The 24949-nt window shown below is 39.6% G+C and overlaps 3 protein-coding genes across 3 annotated transcripts; all 3 read right to left on the bottom strand.

The window, feature by feature from the left end:
* Positions 1-1796: 1796 nt before the first annotated feature.
* On the bottom strand, positions 1797-12420 carry LOC111229469 (tudor domain-containing protein 7A-like). Its single transcript, XM_022755802.1, has 22 exons — positions 12217-12420; positions 11885-12029; positions 11501-11615; positions 11214-11306; positions 10875-10930; positions 10227-10279; positions 9706-9876; positions 8859-9237; positions 8470-8756; positions 7928-8124; positions 7194-7386; positions 6773-6884; positions 6380-6591; positions 5915-6049; positions 4946-5029; positions 4722-4856; positions 4415-4525; positions 3993-4173; positions 3631-3800; positions 3099-3292; positions 2372-2532; positions 1797-2029 (listed from the first exon to the last, which is right to left on the bottom strand). The coding sequence occupies exons 1-22, from the start codon at positions 12418-12420 to the stop codon at positions 1797-1799; spliced, it is 3621 nt and encodes a 1206-aa protein (XP_022611523.1).
* Positions 12421-14040: 1620 nt separating this feature from the next.
* Positions 14041-22048, bottom strand: LOC111229316 (stimulated by retinoic acid gene 6 protein-like). The gene is made up of 18 exons (XM_022755598.1): positions 21896-22048; positions 21334-21406; positions 20603-20703; positions 20344-20474; positions 20126-20246; positions 19849-19894; positions 19613-19738; positions 19243-19313; positions 18548-18656; positions 18253-18406; positions 18009-18084; positions 17747-17828; positions 17120-17168; positions 16394-16511; positions 16161-16280; positions 15614-15777; positions 14979-15122; positions 14041-14748 (listed from the first exon to the last, which is right to left on the bottom strand). Exons 1-18 carry the CDS (start codon positions 21919-21921, stop codon positions 14507-14509), a joined length of 1953 nt encoding a protein of 650 aa, XP_022611319.1. The 5' UTR covers positions 21922-22048; the 3' UTR covers positions 14041-14506.
* Positions 22049-22576: 528 nt separating this feature from the next.
* Positions 22577-24893, bottom strand: LOC111229244 (probable pancreatic secretory proteinase inhibitor). The gene is made up of 4 exons (XM_022755485.1): positions 24786-24893; positions 24223-24254; positions 23849-23961; positions 22577-22758 (listed from the first exon to the last, which is right to left on the bottom strand). Exons 1-4 carry the CDS (start codon positions 24835-24837, stop codon positions 22713-22715), a joined length of 243 nt encoding a protein of 80 aa, XP_022611206.1. The 5' UTR covers positions 24838-24893; the 3' UTR covers positions 22577-22712.
* Positions 24894-24949: the final 56 nt, after the last annotated feature.

A 24949-nucleotide genomic window follows, 5' to 3' on the forward strand; every position in this document is an offset into this window, starting at 1 on the left:
CATGATTAATAAGTGTGTGAATTCTTCAGTTATGACCAAAAACATAATTAGTTCGGTCATGGTGACCTTTCACCACCAGAATATAGTCCAAGTCCAAGTGACTGTGCCAAATTTAAAGCAATTCCCACAAGGTGGTGTTGAGATATCACATTCAAGAGGCCAAAAACGTGTTTTGCTAGGTCACAGTGACCTGACCTTCGACCTTTAAAATCCAAAATCTACTCACTTCACCCTGGAGTCCAAGTGAATGTTTGTAACAAATATGAAGGGATTCCCTAAAGGTGTTACTGAGGTATTGTCTTCACAAAAATGTGATGGACAACCCAAAAACATAATGTCTACTGTAACTGGTATATTATCATATATTATAGATTCTGGATACAGCAAATATGACTGTGTGTGCGATAAAATATTTACACCAAATATGTTTCACATTTAGTATTTCTAACAATTTGAGCTGCTTCCTCAGGCTGATTGACCGGTAAAATGAAGTGTTTGGGGTGAGATAGCCTTTGGTATCCTGCCAGGTGGCATCAAAATAAAATAAAAATCTCTCTCTCTCTCTGATAGCCTTGTGTCTGGTTTATTAAATTTCAGTTATTTCTTCTACTTTAAATTGCCGTTAACGATTGAACCCTTATTTTATAACCTTGCCAGAAAGCTATGTAGAGAGCTGTCATTTCTTTTCAACCCTCTTTTCTACTGTTTTTGTGTGTTGGTAGGAAGTTTCACCTTGTAACCTCTTCCTTTGTAGGTAGTTTCATTTTTGTGGTTTTGGGTTGTTATTTTGGCCTGGGTTTTCCATAAAGTCTGAAAATTATGCTTCAAAGACTGAAAAAAGATTGAAGACGACGCCATCTAGTCTTATATTACTCCCCTTCATGCTAGATCAACCTGGGGTAGTAACAGATACATCTAATTATAACTAATTCACTGGCAGATTATCTCTGCAAACAATTTTTTTTTTAAAAAAGCTTTCATTCAAAGTACATCCTCATTTGGCTTCAAGTTTTAATGTGTGAACAGTTTCTTATGTTGAAACAACACTAGAAATATTACAACTTATTCTTTTAGTCAAGTAACACAAGATAATATAAACCAAGGTGTTTCAATCAGTGAAGTTATAACAACTACACAGATGTAATGAAGTCATTAAAGTTGGATTAATGTAAAAACATGTATATAATATACACAAAAATAAGTGCAAAATGAGACACACCATTGCATGCATAAGACACAGCAAACAAAAACAAATTAGATGGATAGAGTCAAATTACAAAATTATAAAAAACGTGCAACACACAGGTGACTTAACTTGAAGGAACAAAAAGTATTGATGAATCAAAGTGAGTTGAGTTTGTTTCAAAATGATTATTTATGAGACTGGCAAACAGTAACATCTAATGATGTGCAGTCTTTACCATCTTTTTCCTCAAATGTTGAATTTAACTGCATTCAATACCGCCCTCCTCTGAGAAAAATGCAACAGTTTTTCAGTCCTTAAATTCAGGAAAATGAATGGCTCAACAAAACAATACCCTCAGTCTTAATTTCAGACCCTTGGCTATGACCCCAGAGTTCAGAGGGCTTCTTTAGAGTCTTTGATTGGGAGAAAAATCCAGAATAGTGAAAATGGTGAAAATGCTTGGCTTCTAAAGTTCACTGAGCACTTTCACAGTTTTTAGAAATTAAAAGAACCATCAAAACACTAGCTGGTTTGAAAATACATTTACACATTTACAGTCAGAGTTTGCTTTGCTTACTGATTAATTTCCCACCGTGCTTGAGGAGACATCCTAGGCAGCTGAAGACAGGTCACCGCCGATGTCGGCCATGATGCTGTGAATCCAAAGGTCCCTGTCCTCCAATGTGGTGTCCACCAGGTAAACTGTCAACCGGTGGTCCCACAGCTCACCTTTGACGTCTGACACCTCCCGCACACTCTCCACGTGAGCTACCAGCGCTCGCTTCTCCACGTGGTTTCTGAACAACATGGAGGCCTCCTCTGACCACTGGTGGTGTGTCACACCTGGAGGACGAAGAGGAGGAGAAACAACTGGTGTGTGGACTGATACTGAATGTCAGGCTATCATTCAACTAAGCTATTCCACTTTATAGCAATGTATAAATAAAACAAGCTTGAAATTAGTATAGAACCAAATCAGAAGCATCCAGTGATTGTTTGCATTAAATGAGGACAGTTTCTTTTAATATTGAGAAATTCATAACTAATAATGTAGTGAGGAGTAGGGTATAAAATATATAACCTTAAAATAGCATTTGGTGGCGTTATCCCTCACATATAAGTAACATTACTTAAATGGCTATAAAACTAGTGCAGCCATATGAAGATAATTTCGATCAAACTCACCTGCCAGTTGTGCAGTGATAGCCTGGAAGGGCAGCTGTCTGAATTCCTCTATCAGGGGCTTGATGGAATAACTACGGACCAGCTCATGTTTGCCATGGTCTAGCTCATAGACAGACACCAACCCATTGGCCAGAATCCCTTTCACCTGAACACGGTGCCAACTAGGTAGAGACAGGCATTAGTTGAGCCATCAACCTTCAGACAATAGCAACCTGTTGGTTTTACATTTTGCTCATCATTTCCTCACAACAGCACAAAACAGATATCTGATTTCCCATAACCCCCACGATTTACACAACCAGTAATGCCAGAGCACAAATCAAGATAATGCATTAATTCACAGACAATGTTGTCAAAGTAAATCCTTACACAACACAGCAGTGCTATTAATATGACTGCAATATCATAACGCATAACTGTTAATACTGTTTCAAGAAGATTTACAATATACAAAATGCTCTAACATCAAATGAGATTATCTACTGTTTAAGAAGCACTTGCAGTGTAACTTTGAGCTCCCTCACGTATCATTACTGACTTCTTATGGTCACCATAATGAGTTTAAAGAAAGATGTTACATGGCTGACCAGCCAGTATGTCACATGATGAAATGTCTGACGTAGCTGATTTTTGCTTCAGGGATTGAGCACACTCTCACACAGTAGCCATGTGTGTATTAACAACGCATCAGTCTTGCATGAGGTGCAAATATATTAAAATCACGTACTTCTTGTCTATTTTGGCAGCACAGACATCTCCTTTCTGGATGTCTGTGGTCGTGTTGGTCTTCCACGTCCGGTTATAATAGAGGACCATCTCCCCCATCAACACCACCAGCTTATGCAGGTCCTGCCATGGCTGCAGCACAAAGTAACCTGGGTGGCAGGCCACCGGCACAAACACATCAATATTCTGACCAGGCTGAAAGAAAGGGAGCAGCAAATAGAGGTGGACATCAACACATGGCTTTGTTGACCAATAAACTGTAAAATATAATTTACATTGCTCATATATACAAGCTACATGAACGCACGGAATTACATTCAACTTTAATACCTTACAGCCTACTGGCACAAAGAATGAATTGCCAGTAAGAGTCTGCTTACAGTGAAGGCATCCAAAACAAAGACTAAGTTATCTTTTTCTTGGAGAGAGGTCTTCAAACAAAGACATGATGAATCATAAAATAACAGGCATTTAGTAGCCTGAATTCAAGTAATGACAGAACCCCTAGAAAAGGTTTGTCCCTCTCCACACACCTGGGGGAGCGCCAGTGAGGGAGGCATTTGAAGGGGCTGCTTCCCAGTTTTGGTGGTTGTGTCCGGGAGAGACGGGTCCTCTGCTCTGTGACAAGGCTGGGTTGAGGCCTTAACAACGGGGTTGTGGACTAAGCTGCTCAGAGTCAACTTCTCCACTAGAGCACTGAGACCTAGGCAATTGGAAAACACAGGTACATACAAAACACCCTTGAGTTTAGAGGTTTCAGTTAATTTCAAAGTCAGTGTACTTAAACACAAATCAAATAACAACAAAAAAATGTCTCACTGTCTCAATACTATGATTTCACACGACAGAACAGTTTGGAGAACAAACAAAACTCAAAGTCTTTGTCTAGTATTACCTGTATGCTCGCCGCTGTTACTGCTTTTGATTGAGTTGTTGTTCTGTGTTGTGAGTTTCTGCCACAACTCTGAGTGAGCCAGCTGATAGTTGATGCTCTTGTCCAGTTCCTGACTGTCAGCACCAATGAAGAGGTACATATAGACCAGCCAGTCCCCTTTGTGCTTGTCTAATTTCAAGATCTGACAAAGACACACATATACAAAGTCAGTGAGACCTTGAGGTCAGCAGGACTGTTTCACACTCCTGTGAAGACGCTAACTCATAACCTGAGCCATTAAAGCTACAGCCTATAAACATTCCTGTCTATCAGGCAGTCCTTATTTGTAAGTTTCATTTGCACAGTGTGTATATTTGGATTATAACAGAAGTTTAACTTAGCTGTGTGCTTAGCTTTATGTTATAGATGTAAAAGTACGTTACCTTCATTTTACAGTCTTGAGAGCCAAGGACGGCCTCCTTCACCCACAGAACAGCCTCTGGACTCCAGTCTCCCTCTGGAAATTTGAGGTCAGCCAGACGGCATTTGATAGCCTGGGCAGATCAAAAACTGTTCACCATTAGCATCTTTAGAAACAAAGCTTGTGGATATACTTTGCTGATTGAGCCTTTAAATAGTACAGACAGAAGGTTCAAATCAGTGAACAGGGTAATGGATGCTAGTCCATCCATTGGATTGGTTGGACTGGTTGGAGACCCCCATACTCAGTCAAACACACAAAAAACTGACCTGTGGCGGGATGATGGTGAAGTCTTTGAGCAAAAGAGGCGGGATCTCTCGGAGATCAGTCACCTCTACAGTCGCTGGGATACCCACGTCAATGTAGAGGATCTCCATCACTCTGTTGCTGTACATGTTGGTGATCTGAAAACAACAGGAACATATCCCAATACATTCAATGTCCAAAATAAATAAGCTTCTCAAGAAAATACTCTTATGATTCTGATCTTTACCTCCACTCTGGACCACTTTCCTTTGTAGCGGGCTAGGCAAAACTTGCCACTGAAGGGTCTGGATACCAGGGATTCAGATGTCATCTGGTAGGAACAATTATGACGGCAGTTATAAAGACAAGAAAATTGGAGGTGGATATCACAACAAAAACAGCAGCTGTGGGAAACACTACATGTGTAAAACCCTGGGCAACAGACACTGATCACAAACAAAAGCTGTCTCTGGACACCAAAACCGGTCACAGCATTGATTGGTGAGGATTCAGGAGCATGGAGTCTAAGCAAGAGGCCATCCTTAAAAAACAGCTCAGTTCACCCTCAACAGATCTGATCTTATTTGAGACATGGTTAGAAGACCACCACCTGACGTGAAATGTCAGAAATGTTTTTCAGAACCAAACCGTTGAGTGTTTTCAGGTAGAATTTTGACACAGATGCTGTATAACACCAGGAGCCAGTGAAGTAATTTAAGTACTGCAGTAATAAATCCAGTATTGCATTGATAATCACAGAGTTGGCTTGAACTTTTATGTATCCAAACTGCAACTACAGTATTGTGTTTTTGATTCACTGTGTGTTTACTCTTGGTCTAAATATTTGGATTAAGTCATCCATGCTTTTATCACATCACATCTCCACCACTGTAAAACCTTGTTTGTCTGCCTCAGTCTGCTCGGCTCTTAACACAAACAAGCTGTAGATCCCAGCTTACGAGTCTGTTTTTATAAAGCATGCTGAACTGCTTTGAAAAGTGCTGTATAATTCAGTGAACTTACTGTAGTTATGATTAAATTGTTAAATTCAGTAAATTCAAACTTGTTTGTTATCATGACATGAAAGAGACACCTGAAAACTAGACTGCAGCTATTCTATATACTACACTACTACTGTAAAACTTGAAATTTTCTTGAACACTGATAAGTGCAAGGGCAAGTTGAGGTATTTGTGTAATCTGAATTCTTGTCTTACCTGGGAGATGAAGAAGGCCTCTGTTTTTTCCAGTAAACTGCTGAGTCTTGCTGTCCCTCTGGAGGGCAGCTGGCAGTGGATGATGCCATCTGCACACACATTTGTGACACACACATCCCGATAGGTAACATTTACCTACAGGCAACAGAAAAAAGTAATGTTAGACAATACAAAGGGGACTGACAACACACAATTATGTGTCACTGAGGGCTGACAAGTTGCTGGTTTAATTCCAAATGAATGAAAACCTGCAGACTTCCTATACTACTGTAGGACAGTCCTGACTAATATGTGAACAGTACGGTACGGTAATAGCACCACGCAGTGGCAGCCCTGGAAAAAATATAAAAACTCCCCCTGGCTGCTATTTAATTGGCACATAAAAAAATTCTGCCCTAACAAGGGGGGGGTTCTCTCTTTGGTCTCATGCATGCCATTACACGTGATTAACTCCACCAAACCTACAGTCAAAGGGTTGTTCATAGTCTTGTCCTGCAGAGTCTTGAGGCAGGTGGAGTTAATGTTGACGTCATCATCCTGCGAAGTGTCATACAGCACTGCCACAGGCATGTCCGTCTGTTGACATGGCTCTAATGTCTCCATCAGCAGTATCTTTGCGACTGCCAACTTGTCCAGGGAGGACAGGACCAGCGGATGGGAGCTGAAAGTCTCTAAACCTGACAAGAGGAAGATTGAGAAAAATGGGAAGAAGCGGGGAAAAAGATGCAGGACTATTAATGACCCCTTACTTATACTGGTAAATGTAAATGTTTTGTCCTTCATTTACAGAAAGAGTGCTGCTGTAATATCTTTCACCAACATCAGACGAGCAAACACTGAACCTCATCTTGTATGTACCTGCGAGTCGAACATCAGTAGCCTGGAAGGGCAGACAGAGGAAATCCTGGTGCAGCTCCAGCAGATTACTCAGACTTGTCTCCACAGAAAAGCCATAGTCAACATAGTATACCTAGCAGGCAAACACACACACAAAAGCTCTTATGCTGCAGAAACACTGACCCATGCTGCAGCTACAGGATGTCTTCCTCCAACAAACTGTAGATTGTCATAAGAGGCCCAGCTCAGGTGATGCATCTACCAAAGCCTACATCAAATAGACCCATGAAGTGCCTTTAAAAACTATTCACACACATTTTTCTTTTAGAATTTTAAAACACAGTGAGTGTAATTAAGCTTTTTGGCATTGATTAACAGAAAAGTATTTTCAAAGTACCAACAACTTCACGACTAGCGACAATCAACTAGCGTAATGATTTACCTTAACTTTGTTAGGGGCCATAACCTCTGTGACCTGAGCCCTGGCCAGCTCATCTCCATCCTCTCCTCTGACTGCCACCAGCTGACCAACAACAGGTTTAGACAGATGTTGGTGGGGGGAGTCTTTGATGTAGAAAGAGCGCATTGCGTCCTCCATGGCCTCCTGGGCATTGGAGTAGTTCTCACCGACATACCTGAACAGACAGACCAACTATTTTTCCAGCTTTTTCAACCTATGCATGGCAGCTTCAAAACAGTAACCAGGATATCGCCTCAATAAAATATGTGACTGTTGAAGTTTATGTTGCATCAAAATTAGAAAGTTATGCTGTTTGAGATGCTCAACTTATTCTGCATATCCTAGTAAGCCTGATTGTGGTAATTGTGTAGAAATACTAAGAAGAGATGAAAAATGCCAGAAGGAAATTTTAATGTCAATTAATGACAATCTGCAGGTGAACTGCATTCAGCCGAACTATTGATGATATTAGAAAATGTATGGTATACACAAATACTTGGTTGCTTGATGATCTCGGTGGATCGAAAAAGATGTAGAGATACATGTTTTAATCATTTCTCTTTTTACATATTTTGCAATGAGAAAAATCCTCAGAATCTATATATCATTCTTAAAAGGTTTTTTTTCTTTTTATTGGAAAGTTAACCACACTTGCACCATAAAAACTTTTTAATTTCAGTGACAATTTAAAGTGAACCAATGCATGATTGTCCTACCTTACAGTAACAGCATTGCTGCTCTTAGCATCAGTAATCAGCACAGAAGGATACTGCTCTGAGGGAAGAACCAGACAGGGAGGAATCACAGGTCCCAGGACCTCTAGACCAGAGGGTAGGGGTTGACTTCTGAACTGCTGGCTTTCTTGGTTGTCTGTGGCTTCCATGTCTGTTTTGCTGGCGTTATACAGGATGGCCTGATCACAGGGAAATACATAAATGACAGACACATTAAGAGATTCAAATATCTAACAACAAATGGGTAAGCAGGAAGGACGTCCCTGAGGTCCCTGGAGAGTTAAAGGTGACAGTAGAAAAGAAATCACCATTAGAACAGTTAGAGGCAATCCCTGCTTTCTCCACATCAATCATCATTCCAACTTATCACTTGCCTGAGAGCAATGTTCACTTGTCACCGCAAGAGAGTGAGTGTTAACTGTGAGAGTAAGAAAATTCATCTTCCAAGGTGAATTCACAGTACTGACCTTTAACTTCTACATTGTGTTAACTCTGGTACACACAGTTTCTTCTTATTCACTTACCTTGTTCTTGTTACCTGGCATGGGGTACTCCACAGTGCACATATCCAGCAAAAGAGACAAGTTGTCCAGAACATGCTCAGGAAATGGCGTCTTGTATGTGTCCATAAACAGTTCAGGTAAAGCATGGGCCCACAAACCGAGACTGTACTTGGACAGAAGCTCCTTTATTCTCTGACGCACCTCAGCTGACAAAGTGACAGCAGAAGATTTCGGGGGAGAATCAGAGGTCGGGGAAAAGGTGACCTCCAAAAGGGGTAAAATGTCAGGACCAGGTTGGATGGGGGAAGCTGCAGCAGAAACATTGGCTGATGAAGTCCATGTAGGGGCTGGGGGCCGAGTGCTTTGGTAGTGGGTAGTTGTAGTCAAGTTGTGATTATTTTTACATCTGCCAACAGCCTTGACTGCAAAACTGGCGAGTGGGGCTAGTTGTGGAGCAAGAACTGGGTTGTGGACAGGGCTGTGCAACGTGACTGAGGACAACAGCTTGCCTGAAGAGGCAGCAACAGGTTGTGGAGGAAAAATGAAAGTTGGCTGAGCCAAGGGGCTTTTGGGAGAAAGCCTAGGTTTAGGAACAGGGGAAGAGAGGAGAGGGAAGAGTTCTTCAGGTGTTGAGGGACATGAAGAAATTTGTGTGGTGTTAGCACTTGAACTGGTGGGTGATGTTGGAGGGGAGTCATTGACGCTACTACTAGGGACAACAGAAAGCTTGGGAGGCAGAGGAGGGTAGACCAGCCGGTCAACTCGGTTGGTGCAGGAGGGTTGCTCCACCTAAGAAGGCCAGATGAACAAGAGACAAGGAGAAGGAAAGAGATTTTGACTCCTCTTAATTCCTGTAAGTTGAAGGTTGTGTATTGAAAAAAGGACTGAATGGAAACGATGAATCTCTGAATTCATTCTGAATGATCAAATTGTCAGCATTTAAGTTAACTAAATGGCATGATCCCATGCAGAAAAAAATGGAACATTATTTTAAGAGTGAAACTATTAAACACTTTTAAAAATATGATGGAAGCTTTGATTTCACAACAGCAATTCCCCAGTAACCATGTATTGGATTTGATTCGAAGGCATCACAGTACCCATTTATTAAATATACGCAGTCACACACAGACCCAATGAACTGATTGTAAATTAAATAAAAAGTTCCTCTCCGAAAAAAATAAGGATGGCTACTGTAGTTATAAACTTCAAAAGCATGCTGATGCGTGTTTTTACATATAAAAATTACCGTCTCACCATACAAATGTGTGTCCATTTTTCGAGGTCTATGAGCACCTGAGGGTGGAGCTTCTGACCGAACATTTCACTGTAGACATTTGAAATTTTCGACATCCAAAGTCCACTGCAATACTTCTCCAGAAGTCGAGTTATCCTGCTCTGCACCAGCACCACATCATACAGACTAGACTGCATGGGGAGATTCAAGGATTCATCACTATGTGCGTGTCCCCATGATGTTTTTAATGTTTGTTTTTTTTAAATCACAAATAAATAAATGATATAAACACACAGAGAAACAAAACAAACAAAAATAAACAAAAAATAAATGCTGTGACATCACTGATTGGGGTGGGGCTATATACAAAAAAAAACACAATTTACATATTAGGTCTTCTTTTTAACTTAAGAAGCCAATTTGTAATGACTGAATTCAGTATAACTCCTGGCTGGCAGCTCCTTAAGGTACTGCCCAACGCCATGCAGTGATTTCCAGTAGAAACGAGACACATAAAGCACAGAGATAGATTTTTCTGTACCTTCGATTGGTTGGGTCTGGAGGCTTGTACAGGAGGCTTCTCTGTGAAAAATACTGCAGAGGAAGAAATAAATGCTAACAAGCTCTGATATCAGTGAAGAGTCTGCAGCAGATTGATTTCACTGGTTGTAAGTTAATCTGATTCTCATACTTCAACTTATTTATGTTTTGGCAGTGTTGTCAAATGTTGATATTATACAGTGCTCTGCAATTACTTTCCCAGTGACATGTGTAAAACAATCTGTTCAGACAGTGCCTGGCAAAGATGACAACTAAGCTTATCTAGTATATCATTATCCAGACAGATGAGGACTTTTCTAAATCAGTTGTTACTGGCTATAAAAAGCCTGATTCATATGTGATCCTTTGTTTACTATGATCCCAGGCCACTCTGGTGTCAAAACGCCCCACTGCAGTGAGATGCAGTCTATACAGTACTGTCATACAGAAGTATTCAGTGGTCAAGTATGTTGCATTTAAATTGTTTTGGTTTTATTAATGTCAAAAGGGATTATTCTAAAATGTGCCATTCAGAATACATTTCCCAAAAATAAAGTCTTATTGTTGAAATTGTGTTATTGTTGGAACCCTTGTTTTAATTAAAATTACTCAAAAGTACAAATGTTCTAAAATATATAAGGATACAAACCAAGAGGGTCCGTCATACCTTTAGGCTTCTGGAAGTTTGCCAAGCTCTTCTCCTTCCTGTTGGCAACATAGCAGTGCTTTAAGCATATTGTGCTTTTCATAGCAACACTGTCATTCAACACAAATGTCCTACTGCGATCCAAAGTTGAAGAATAAGCCAATACAGGTTTGTCTCAAGGTGAATTCCAATATAATATTTATAATACTGCCTGATATAACAGCCTCATATCCCAAACTGTCCTCCCATCAAAGTGATATTTTAGACTCATCTGTGAACTGTTGTGCAAGTGGTGGGTGGGAGACTGAAATTACAATACATTTTGGCATCAAGTATGTTCACCTGTCAGGCATGGGACATTGTTTCACAACTGGTTGAGAAGCCGGTTGTCGGTGTTCGACTGGTGTGATGGAGCTGAACCTTTGGTCCAACTGCCTGGTGTTTGGGCAGAACACAAGCAAATACTTTGGTTTAAGACAAAGCAATTAGGGAAGAATAAATCAAACATAATTCTCAATACCCCTTTATAAAAGGACATTTTGATTACAGAGAGCAGTCACTGTTGGATTTGAATGTTGTCCAACCAAGTCTTGAGTGTGGCCACAAACTGTAACACAGATACTGTCTACCTGTAGTCCCCTGACGCACTGAACCCTCTGTAGCCACCGTGGGGCCGAGAACGGTTTGCCTGCCGGTTAGAGGAACCAGCAGCTGAGGGCTGACGGAGAGAAGACCTTGGCCTCACTGAATGCGTGAAAAGAGGGATAATAAATCAAGTTAGATTATGGGAGCTGGAAAACAGAGTAATGTGTTGATGAATGATGAGGAATCACCAAGAGGGAATTTGGAGGTTCATGCTATTGCCTCTCATTCCTTCTCGTGACCCTAATCTACATTTCACCTGGGACAGAGACTCTTTAATATTGTTGCTACTCTCTTAATATAATGGTATTTGCAGAGATAGAACCTTGCTTTATGAAACAAAGCCATGTTTTGTCACAAGTGTCTCCTACCATTGAGCATGTAGGGGTTGAAAGGTTTGAATCTCATCTTGCAGTTGATGACTTGCGAGTGACCAGATTTCTTGGAGCTCTTCTGCCTGGCCACCAGTTCAGCAATGTGGGCCGTCTCTTGGCACACTGCAGCAAAGCATTTCAACTGCAGAGTAGATTCATCGTTACACTTATAGACACATGCATTGCCTGGAAAAAGTGACAACACTGCTTAGGATTTTGCTAAATTAGCTGATCTACAAACAGCACTTTTGAGTTTCTCCAATTTGTACTGATGCTAGCTGACCTAAGGCAGTAGTATAAGAATGCAAAAATATGAGGTCAGCCCTCACCTCACCCATCCGGTACTCCAACCGCACCACAGAGGGGATACTTCTGAGGTACTCCTCCAGTTTTGAGTAGCCCAGCTTCTTTAACGGGATGAACTCTCCGCACAGTGACCGGTACTCTGACTGAAGGCTGTTAATAGACACACCTGCCTTGCTGGACTGAAGAACAGACCGCAGCATTTTCTTTATAGACTCACTGTCTGCCATTCTGGTAAATACACATTGAAACAGAAACACAGATATAAAAAAAATCATCAAGGTGAGAAATGTACAATTACATCAGAAACCCCTGAGTGGGTGACTGGTTTGCCATAATTTTTACACAAAAGGTTTCCATAGAAATGTGTTGTTTTGTCACTGGGTTCTCTTGTATTTCTGTCAAAGTTGGGGCCAGCCTATAAGAGTTATGTTTCTCATGACTTTTGAAGATACCAAGAGACAACGGCAATATAACAAAAAACCAGCAGATTTGAGTCCACATTGTATAAAGAATTTGGGGTAATGCTTTACAGTTTGTAGAGTACAGCACATACATATGAGACCTGAACATTGTTTAGGAATTTTAAAATCATGTAGAAAGTGAGTAGTATCTGTGACATGATGAAACCTGCAACGGACATACCTGATAATGAAAAACGTGTTTATATTTATTTACTCCAGCGATTTTAGTTTAATCCTGCTTGATGGCGACTAGTATTTAATGACAAATTTTGTAGCCCGCAACAACGGAGCTCCTCCTCAAGTTAACAAAATGCGGTGGAACAAACCAGAGCTGTGCCCGTCACTATGGCTCATCCTAGATTTCAGATTCTCAAACAATAAATTTATGAGTTTAGGCAATAACGACCGATACAACATGACACGTGATTAAGTGTGTCTACATCCAAGTGCCTAAGATTTGTAGATCTAGCTTCTATGTGATGTTAAGCTGATCTCAAGCCTCACAGGTCCACTGTTGGAGACCACGGGCCCTGTTAAACAGAGGACTTCTACCCGCTAAACTGTCTTGATGGAAGTTAACGATGAACAATGTGGCGTTGGCTAACGGCTAACTGTTAGCGCGTGCGGGTTCGTTTGCTGTTAGCCAAAATAAAGTTTGTTATTCTTGACCAACAGTTGTCCTCGTACGAAGCAACAGCAATCATTCGAGATGGGCAAAACATTAGCTCGAAAATGTTTGACATATTATGGTATTTTCATAGTTTACCTGTAATTTTAAGTTGTTCGCCAAACTGTCCTGACTCTTCTTTCGCCGAATTCAAACTCAGGGGTACGTTCACGCCCACAAGGTCAAAGGTCACTTCGACAGTATATGATTTATTTATTTATTTGTTTGTTTATTATTTGCTTAAGTATGCTGAAGTACTACCAGAAATTTTAGACCGTACAAGTTAACGGAACAAGAACAAATATGGCTAGGTGAATGTTGATATTAATGTAGAAAGCTGGAGATATCTTCAAAACATTGATTAATATCACCTTGATGCCCAATGGCACTTTTGCCATTTAGTTTTTATTTACAATTGAAAGTATTGTAAGTGCAGCAAAGCCATATTTACAAGTGCAAAGTAAAACCTTGCATAAGTTTGTTCTCTACAAATTGTATGATCACCATAAAGCAAATGTTTAATGCTATATACAGTAGGCCTATATGGTTTAATGGTTTAATACAGCAGCTATGCATAAAGGTTCATACCCAGTTAGAATTTATAACACAACCTAGAATGACAATAATAATAGCTGTACAGTGTAGCTCACATGATTTTAATAAAATGAACATTATAACAAAAAGAAATGGAAAGCTGTGGTGCAAACCCATTTCTAGAATAAATGTTACATGCTTTATTGCAATTATGTACAAAGGTTCACATTTAACTCTGACTATGTCTATACACAGAACAACAGTTTAAATTTGACTAAAATCAGGGTTTTTCAGCAGACACTTTGGTTCTAACCACTCAATGGCAGGCTTGCAGGGCATGAACTGACATGTGAACTCTTGAGACAAGAGTAAATAAAAGCTCAGGTATTGTAGACAACACACTTATTAAACCCTTTAAACTGCATATAACCAATCGGTGGTATCACAGTTTCATTGAATTAAAACCCCACATAAGAAAATTACTAATGATGAATGCCACCTCTTTGCCAAACCTCTGCCCTCAAAGACTAATTGAAAACAGCACAGTACTCCCTTTACAACATGGAGATGCAACACTAATGGGCAAATATACAATTTTGGATTCCAAAACCATATTTTTTAACAAGATCACAATTAATTTAAATGTTTTATTTAACAGTCCTCTGCTGGTGTGACTATGATCTCTGGTAGTGACTGTGGTGCTGCTTGGCAACTCTGCGTTCGTGAGGCCATGGCCCACGCCTGCACCGCTATGACTAACTGGGGAGAGGATGATGTCTCTAATGAAGAAGATGAGGAGAGGTGGTGCTTTCTGAGCAGAATCAGATGAGGGTTTCTCAGTAAAGTATGACACAACATCCAGCGCCTCCTGGCCTTGCTTTTCACAAGGGGTTCTGCAAAAAAGTTAAAAGTCATTAAACTTTAAATGAAGCAAAAAGAGGAGAAAATTAGCTAAATAAATGCAATAAATTAATTTTAGGGATGGTACTAGTTTGGTCACAAGCTTAGTGTGTCGTAGATAGCAAACAGGTGGAATAAGTAGGCTATATATTTAGCAGATTTTACATGCCAGAACTACAGACACACACACACACACACACACATACACACACACACTACCGACCAGATGGCATGTTGCTGAATGTGGAGTATGTAGATGCTGTGTGTCTCTCCAGCTTATTGGAGATCAGCAATTGGCAGAAACACACCATGACTGGATTGCTATGATAGTGGTCAGCAAAGATCATGCCAATCCAAGTGCTGTAGCCTGGAACAGGTGGGAAATACTGTTAGATCCACTCATCTTATATGAGAAAGAGTGCAGCATTTACAGCATATACATTTTATATAGCTTATATTATTGTAATTTTGTTTATTTATTTCATTTTTATTATATTTATTTTGATGTATATTGAATATGAATTATATGCTACAACCCATAGCTTTTCACACGCTTACTTCTCAAGATCAACAACGATGACAGAGGTTACTAGTCCTGGTGCGAAACTAATACAACAGTGATACACTTATAAATACCTGCTGGTTTATGTGAACTTTCTCTGACATATTTCTGAGCTCAGTATTCCAGTTGTCGTTTTTTGACAGTTATCACAGTAACTTCCTGTTCTTGTCTTGAGATACACAGTGTGCTGACGCTTTGTGAAATGCTGCCATCACATGGAAGTCGTTCTGGATGCAAGCAGCTGATCAGGTGTTTCATTTTGTCTTGCACATGTTTTCGATTGAATTTAGGCTCACCGGCGTCCATGTTTTCATATCCTCTCTGCATGATGGTCCGGTCTATGCGGGATACCAGCCATGTTCCTACAACCATGCTGCAGAGCAACCTCAAGATGCAGTTGCTGATCCCCATCACCACGTTGTAGAAAAAGAAGAAGTAGTTGAAGCAGTGGAACGCCTTCCTGAAGAGGAGAGGGAGGGGACACTGTGATCTTCGGCTACTATACCACACACATTTACTTTGAATCATATTCACTTGTTCTGAAACACACTGTAAAATGCCATCACACAATCTGCCTGTTCCAGCAAGTATGAAGCCACCGTAAACTATTGAGTAAGTGAGGAAGTGCAAGTTTTATAACTTCACCATCACATAATGTCCTCACGTCCACATTACACAGCTAATAATTTACTAATATTGTTGATTTTTTCTACTATTCTGTCACCACCACTTCCATTTCAACAGTTTCGGTGTTTTCTGACAAATAGAGGATCAGGGTTTAGTTCAGTGTTGATCTGATGGTTTTATGGCCCACACTTAATATATATACTGAAATATACCAACCTGTTGTTGAGAGCCAGAGGCTTTTGTTTATCTGTAGGAGATAGTTTGTCCTGCAGGAAGAAGATCTGAACCAGAGCTATCTGGAAAATCACCAGGCCGATCACTAAACTGATGGTCAGACTGAGAGACACACGATAAAAGCACAAATCAATCAGTCACTGTGTCAATCTTTCAATATAACCATTCATTCATATGCTATCATACATCAACAACTACAGGGACAGCAGTCTTACATGATAATTCCCAGGTTAGTGAGCATGCTAAGTACTTTTCCATGCTGTACAGGAAGAACCAGCCCATAGACCAAGAGCAGGGCAAACAGGAAGTGGACAAAATGAACAATCAGATAACCTTAGAAATAAAAGAAAAAGGGTCATGCAATTATTTCACACATCTCACATTTTATCACGCAAAATGCGAAAAAGAATAAATGTACAATCATATTTTATGTAATTAGAAAAAAAATGATGCATATTTATTTTAGGAGGTTTCCCTGAATCCTAAAAAACATCATAATAAATGAAATGATTCAATCAAACTTTTCACTGCATTCAAATTTACACATTAAATGATAGAAATCTGCAGATCTTTTGCCTCAAATAATAGTATTTTGGACTGAAGCTGCCTGTATGATGCTTAAGGCCAATTTACTGTATATTTTTCATAAATTTCACGACAAAATAATCCAATAAATTACAATTAATCACTGTCTTTTCAGACGGATATTACTTTGTTTTCCTTCCTTTATGTGGGTTTGGTCAAAGGCATAGATAATACTCCTTTTCTCTCATGACTTAAATCTTGGTGCTGGTGTCATTTGTGGAACTATATGAAAAAAACACTTTAGTTTGGGTCCCACAACACAAATCGAGGATGTCCTGATGTAGATTACATCAGCTACTTTTTTTGTTTTGGAGACGCACTGTACATGTCAGTTGTTCTTGTGATGAAAAGCTCACCCCACAGTGTAAACGTTATTTGCCATCCCGAGTATCTCGCAATGGAAGCCTGTGAAAATCAATGAGAAAAATTGTTTGTGTATTTTTGGTATGAAGTGTGTATGAATTAAATATATGCAATGATATGAGAGGCCAAATAGAAGGAGATGCAAACGTTCACAAATGCACACAAAAATACTCATGTGTAGAGTATCTTTAGTTTATGCTCTACATATTTGAAACAGTCAAATGGACATTCACTCATTTAAAATGTTCGGACACTCACAGATGTGTGTTTGGTTGAGCTGGTTTTGTTTTTGTGTAGACAATTAGCCACAACCAGTTCTCCTCTGTGGGAGCTTTGTTAAGATGGCTGAGAGCCAGAACCAAACTTTGATAACCATGTTGTGTTTTTGCAGAGCTGGTAGGATACAGTGGTTGTATACTTTGCAATATGTGGCCCCAAAATTTTCATAGACAGTGACACCCATCCTGACCTGCAAGCACAGTTAAACTGGGGCCAATGTCACACTTGTGAAAGCTGATTTTGAGTGTTTAGTGCCAAGCTGAAATCTGATTTGCTCTGGAATCATCTGCCATTTGTTGTGTGTGCGTCTGTGTGTGTGTGTGTATGTGTGTGTTACTTACAACACTGACAGCAGAACTAGGGTTGTGAAACTTTTCAGGAATAAAACCCCTCTGTCCTCTCCACAGTCTCTTCAAGTGTTTCCTATAGCATTAGTATACCATGTGATAACTGGTAGAGAATTCCTTCAAATTCACATAAACTAAACAGGTTATTTACTTTCTGACATTTATTATTCTTCCAAACATTTTACATTAACATTTTTGAAATGTTAAAACATCAATACATTTTGATATGTTTCATATTTTTTTTAGGATCTCTTACCTGTAACATGCCAATACATGGAAAGTGTAGGCAACAGAGTTGAGACTTGCAAAGATAGTGGTAGTTAGCCAAGACTCTGCAAAAAAATAAAAAATAAAATAAAATAAGACCCTTTCATTTGTGTTTCATGAAATCTTGACAATCATTATTTGTTTTTAATTTTTGGCTATTTATTATATTGGAAATTTTCAAAATCAAGGAAGCAGGACAGATTTGGTGTAAACCATTCTAAAGACCAACTCACTCCTTGCCACGGCAATGAATTCCTCCAGCTGTGGTATCATGGCTCCCAGAGCTTCAGTCTGGTTACAAGAGGTAACCAGGTATTTTAGCGTATTCTTCCACTTGTCTATTTGGTCAAAAGCCACATTACTGAGACTGTAGTCTGCTAGAGTCATCTAGAGAAATTACAAAAGGACAAATGAATACAACTGTGCCTGAAGCAGACACACAGATAGGTTGTTTGTGTAACATTTTCTGAAACAAAGCCTATGGTTGAGATATTTGGAATTAAAAGAGATGTCTTGCTGTGTCTTTACTGTGTATAGGCCTATAAGAGATATAATGACTGTGCCGATGATCCTGTTGGGGAACTTGAAGAAGGGGTCCCACTCATAAACTCGCCTCTGGAACCAGCTGAGTGGCTTACTGCAACACAGAAAGGTCAAAACCACCAACCATGAGTATCGCTGCTTTCAAGTGTTATCTGAATCCTGGTCATTTCTGTAACATCTGGAATCTTTAATGTTGCTTGAGTAGCATCTTCTATGTGACATTACCAATTTCAAGCCTTGACACTCCTCATTATCAATGCAGTTGAGAAACTGACTTGGACACTGAAGCCTTCCAGCAGCACTTGAACACACCACACTCCACACTGGATTTCAATTTCAGGAAACACTGAACTGACTTGCGACACAATAGTAAAGTAATGCAATGTGTGTTTCTCAAATTCAGTTTCTGAAAATATTCATCTTACTCAAAAAATCTCAATGTTCAATGAGATTTTTTACATCATAGTGAAATTCATGGCAAATCGTGTCTGCCTGAAATCTGTTACAAATCTATTTTATGGTAAGTTTATGAAAATTATTCACATTAAAATGCTCATAATTAATGGTAAACTGATTAAAACATGCAAAAGTAGTGGGTGTCATAACAGGCAATAGCACTGTAAATCTCCAGTTGTACAAAAAACAGCATTGGTGCGTGTGTGGTTGAGTGTTTCTTCTACCTGTGCGAAGTTTTCCTCAGCAGTCTCTTAACATGCTGCACCTGGTGTAGCTCATTCAGCTCCTCAGGGTCCTGGCAGCAGATTTAGCAGATTCATTTTTACACAGAGTTTATTGTTCAGAAAATTCAGGGGACATAAAGTTATATGATCACTGCAGACCCTATGTTTACAACAAAAATACGCCCTTTTACGTTTACAGCAAAAAGGGAGAATAAAATCCAACAGAAAACAAAATGTATCAGTAAATGTTACATAAAATCATAAGTAGTCTTTACATCATCATATTTTCCCATAGGGTGAACATCCAGCCAAGAATACCAAAAATCGAACAAGAATCACTTCAGAGATTTTGTGCTTTAGCAAGGCTGACCTCCTGTTCCAGTTGCAGACGTATTCGAATAGCTTTAACCAGCATGTACACAAATCGACCCAAGAGGAAGACGAGGGAGAGGATGCAGGGCCACTGGACAATTATCTTCTGGTGTGGACCCAAAATCTTTAAAATCATACACACAGTGTCATCCATTCATTTATTTTTTTGGGAAGACACACTTTAACAGGCACATTACATGTTCACTAGCTGTCATGGGTTTAGTGGTCACCTACCTTACCATCAGGACAGGTGAATGTATCCCAGACTGTAACGATGATCCTACAAACAAGCATCAAGTCATTTATATAGGCCTAATTTGGATGTGTTTTTATATTACTGCAAGGTTCCAAAAAGTTTCTGTAAAAGTAACCGCTTTTTTAATATTTATGTTTACATGATATTATTATGTTGCACCACTGGTGCTATCATATAAGAGACCACCTGCAGTACCAATCCACATTTTGTTTTGTGTATTGTATGTCTGAACATATAACAAGAATGAATGTTTACCAGGACAGAGAGTAGAGTATTCCCAGCACAGCACCAGCTGCTCTGAAAGACGTCGACAGACAAGCAAAGAAAGGGAAATACACCAGGCCCACTTCTAAAGCTCCGACCAGGTACACTATAGCTGGGGAGAACAGTCAGGAAACATCACATCAGTGTATGTATTTACTGTTACTGTACAGTAAAGATGTTTGGATATCACTTGTAAATGGAAGGAGTACCTCTGGCCCAGGGTGGGACCGTGAAGGGGATGTAACGTTCAGAGAAGAGCAGCAGGACGCTGCCGGACACGGCACCAAATGCAAACCCATAGGACCAACGGTTACTGAGGCTGCCTATAGTATCCAAAGGCCTGGGGCACATTAATGACAACATGTCATAAACATAAACAAAGCTATGTTGCTGATGTGGCTGCAAAGCAGTTTGTTACTTCTACTTCTTCTTGACATATTTACTGTTGCTGTTGCCGACTATACTTACACCACAATGGCAAAACGTCCCCCTAAGAAGGGCAGTCTACGGTCGATGTCCAGTCTCTGGACTCTTTTCTGGAGGAATGAGAGCACTCCTACGATCAACACCTGGAAAACAATAAATCAATACATAATATATAAATCAACACATCAACAAATCTATTGGAAAAATACTTTGTTTGCATTGCTGCAACTGTGTGTGACAGTAGAAATAAGTTGACATATATTGTATGTTACAGAGGAAGAGGAAAAAGAAGGTCTGTGTGTATCAACAGTCATGTAAGTGGCCTATCAAAGTTTTCTTGATCAAGCTGCTGTACCTGCTGTCATAATAAACAAACTGTAGTATTCTGCTACTGCAGTTTATGTTGCAGTTCTTGGTGTTCTTGGTGTTATATACAGTAATTCTGTTGTTCTGTATACCCACAATTTTCCAGCTTTGCTACAAATCTTTTCTTTGGAGTTCTTCCTTAGCTAAACTGAGAGACAGATAGATGTCCTTTGCTTTACAGGTTGAAAAGCGCACTGACAAACTTGTGATTTTGGTTGATAAACAACTTGCCTTGATGTTCACTTCGGTGTATGGTAAACATAACAAAATGCCAGTTCTCACTGTTGTAAGAGAAAGAAGTCACATTTCCTGTGGCTACACCTTAAAAACAAATGCATTTTTAGTAAGTCGGCTTTTTATTCTATCTTTTAAGTTCATACTGCAGGTTAAATGGATGGACAACTTACTGCTGGTATGAGTGACAGGTGCAGGAAGAGATCTATAGAGATTCCATTTTGACAGTCCTGAACTGTGAAGACCCTGGAGAAACAATGACAATATGAACATGATGTAAGATAATGTTGGGAGGACTCAAAGCAGAAAAGAGGGTAACAAAATGAAACTGAATGGGATAGACCAGATGGACCTGAATGGAACAGAGCCCTGGCTAACTAAGATCATGACCTGACCTGAACCAGACTAAACTTAACTAAACTGAACTACACAAAAGATAACAACTGCACAGACGTGGACATCAGAACAGACAAGTGCATGTTTATGCAATCTGCAAATCATTAACATTTAAGAACATGAGCTCATAATGCTCTATTGATGTAATCCTTCCATTGCCATAATTTCAGTTTCAGGTTTGCTTTTACTCTGTCTTGACTCAGAACTGCTGGAAGCAGGTTGTTAATCCCAAACTGTACATAACAATACCACAGCCGACTGACAGCTGAGAGTAACAAAGTAAAGAGCAGCATCATAATGTTAGCGGCGGTGAGCAGAGTATTTACAGTCTGTACTTACTCATGTTCCACTCGGTTTCTGATCATCCTTGTTGGTCAGTTCACTGAAGCCTAAAAGCCTTGTTTCTGCTCTACTGTAAAGATAAAGGAAGGGACTGTGGATTGATACCTCTTCTCCATTTCCTGGTTTCAACCATGTGACTCACACGAATGACTTTTGACCTCAGAATACAACACTGTTTTATGTCCTCTCTTCACATGTGTGTGCATATGTGTCTTCTGCCCCTTTCTTCTTTTGCCAACATATTTGCTCTCACACTCTCTGTTTGTCTATATCACTACCACACGCACACACACACACACACACACACACACACACACACACACACACACACACACACACAAACATTATTGACCACTGTGTTACTCAGTATAAGAAGTGTAAACAATTAGCTTGCCCATAGAGATAACCAACCGATCATTCACCTCCTGCCTGCACTTTACAAAGGAATGTCTCTCAGACTGTGTTACAGTAATCACCACATCACCTCTCCTTTCTCTTCCTTTCTCCTGGTATCAGTTTCATTGTAAAAATTAAATCTACTAGCCTGCCTTTTAAAAAAAAATCTTTTTGTATATATAGCATCTGTTTTACTTCTTCTTTATACATGATCCAGTTTATGTTATACTTACTGAGATTTGGGTTTTATTGATTGAAAAAAGTACCACAATACCACAAGGATGATGCTTACAGCTGATTGACATTTATTACTCAAGGCATTTAATCAAAAACATTTAGAACAGCTATGATCCAGCTGTTATTTCAAGGATCCAATCTTGATTGGTCACTTTGGTGGTGACAACACAGCCTGTGCAGCTCAGCAGCTTTCCTCCTTGGTGATCAAAATGTCCATCTTGGTGATTCTGCAGAGAGAATTGTAGCATTACGTGGCTGTGATTCATTCTGTTGAGCTCAGCTCAGTGTAGGTGCAAAAAGTGAAGCCAGGAGGCTCTTTTGGGAAATCCCACCTCAAACAAGCTCATTGTGTCTGAGGTAAAGTCGAGGAACTGATAGTAGAGGGATGGATAAAGAGATAAAAGCCATCAGTAATGCTATTTAGCCACACTCCCAGCATGACTTTATGGATGGTAATGTCAGACCATGTCAGATGGTAATGGCGCAAAATTTGACACAGACATTCATGTCCCCCTCATGATAAATTGTAATACCTTTTGCAATCCCCTCACTTTTCATCTAGGACTGATTAGGTCAAATTTGAATTTGTCAAATACTACACTTTATGACCAAACACCAGATATTAGCATGTTACAATGCTAAACTTAGATGTTGAACATGATATACACTACACCTTTTAAAGATTAGGATGTTAATATTGTCATTGTAAGCATGTTGCAATGCTCATATTAGCATTAAGCTCAAAGCACCTCTGTGCTCGTATCATCTCAGAGCTGCTAGCATGGCTGCAGACTGCTGTAGTCTCTTATTAATACTGTTGACTGTTAGAAGGTTAAGAGAGAATATCAAGAGACAAAGATAAAGACACTTTTAAAAAGAGTTCAGCCCCTGACATGACATCAGCAAGAGCTATACTTGACAAAAGAAAATTCAGTCAGCTATAGACTCTTGTCTGAAAAGTATGTTCAACTGTTTTGCCAGTATTTTTGTCACTCTACAAGGATCTCATGAAATCTGGTGTTTCATCAAAAATCAAGTCATGTGTGAATATTATTTGGTCACCAGTGGTGTGACTGTTATTTCCAGTAAAGACTGATGACCACTCATTCATCCCCCATAAACCAAAACATGAATAATAGGCCAATTTCGAAATCTTCCAGTCATATGAGTCAGCTGCTGTCAGAGTTCAGTTCTGTGACTCAAGTCTTTAGATATTTTTTTTCACCACCAGATGGCGACTTAAGCACCTTGTCCTCCACAAAGTCAACTTGGGTGTTGTGTGAATGCCATGAGAGAGGAGCAGCTGTGTGTACTCACTGTCTCTGGGCGCACAGGGTGCACTCGTTGGCATAGGTGTTCCCATCGCTGCCACACACAGGAGCAAGGTTGAGAGGACACGCCACAATCTCCTTCATGTTGGGACAAGACGGCTGCCAGACAGTTGAATATTACAACAATATTCTGTTCTGATAGAAGGGTTTTTGATTGAAACAGGTTTAAATGATCATCATAGCACTGTAGCTTCACTAAAACAATTCACATCAAAATACTGAAAGAAGTTCAAATGAAATTCTCTCATATTTTTCTTCTCTTAGACACACACACACACAGACACACACAGTGAGACAAAAGACAGTGCTATGCACACACTGTGTAAGTCAGGTTCTTTTCATCTAAGATATGTTTGTCACCTTTCTCATGACCTCTGACATCTTCTCTGCATCTGTGAAAAAAAGCACATGACTTATAAAACCATAAATGTATAAATAATTAACCTCATACCTCATAAACAACCCAGCTTATACAGAAAAATATCACTGGTGTGCAAAACTGACAACACACATGCAGACTTGAATTACATGAGTGTCTCTGTGGCATATTCTTTTATAGTCCCTGATATCGATATATCTGATCTATTATTATTAATATACTATAAATACATGAGTATTTGAGTGCCTACTATAAAATACTGACATATGGTTTTACATGTGAGATAATCCTAAATGTCAATACATAATAAATTTTACAGTGCTTATACAAAGTATGCAAACATGTATATTCCTATTTTATCTGTTTACTTTGGTTCAACGCTGTAAGATAATAAAACACGAAAACTTCCTGTCGGTGTGAATACTTTTTATAAGCTCTGTATGTTTCATTCTATGGCATCTAAACAGAAATCGCTCAAAAGTTGTCGATAGACAAAAGATTTCAGCCAAACTAGAAGGCAAAAATACTTCAAATGGAGTGGTACCTGCAGCCACACAAATAAGCAGGAGTCCCAGGAGAGCAGCTCTTCCAGTCATGATGTTGGTGGATGAATAACTCAGAGTGACAGGAACCTCTGAGTGTGTCTCTGTTTTCACTGGCGATATAACTGTGTGTGGGGGGGTGTGTGCGCACGTGGGAACGCAGCAG

Source organism: Seriola dumerili, unplaced genomic scaffold, assembly GCF_002260705.1.
Source record: "Seriola dumerili isolate Sdu_G_001 unplaced genomic scaffold, Sdu_1.0 BDQW01000230.1, whole genome shotgun sequence".
Lineage (NCBI taxonomy): Eukaryota > Metazoa > Chordata > Actinopteri > Carangiformes > Carangidae > Seriola > Seriola dumerili.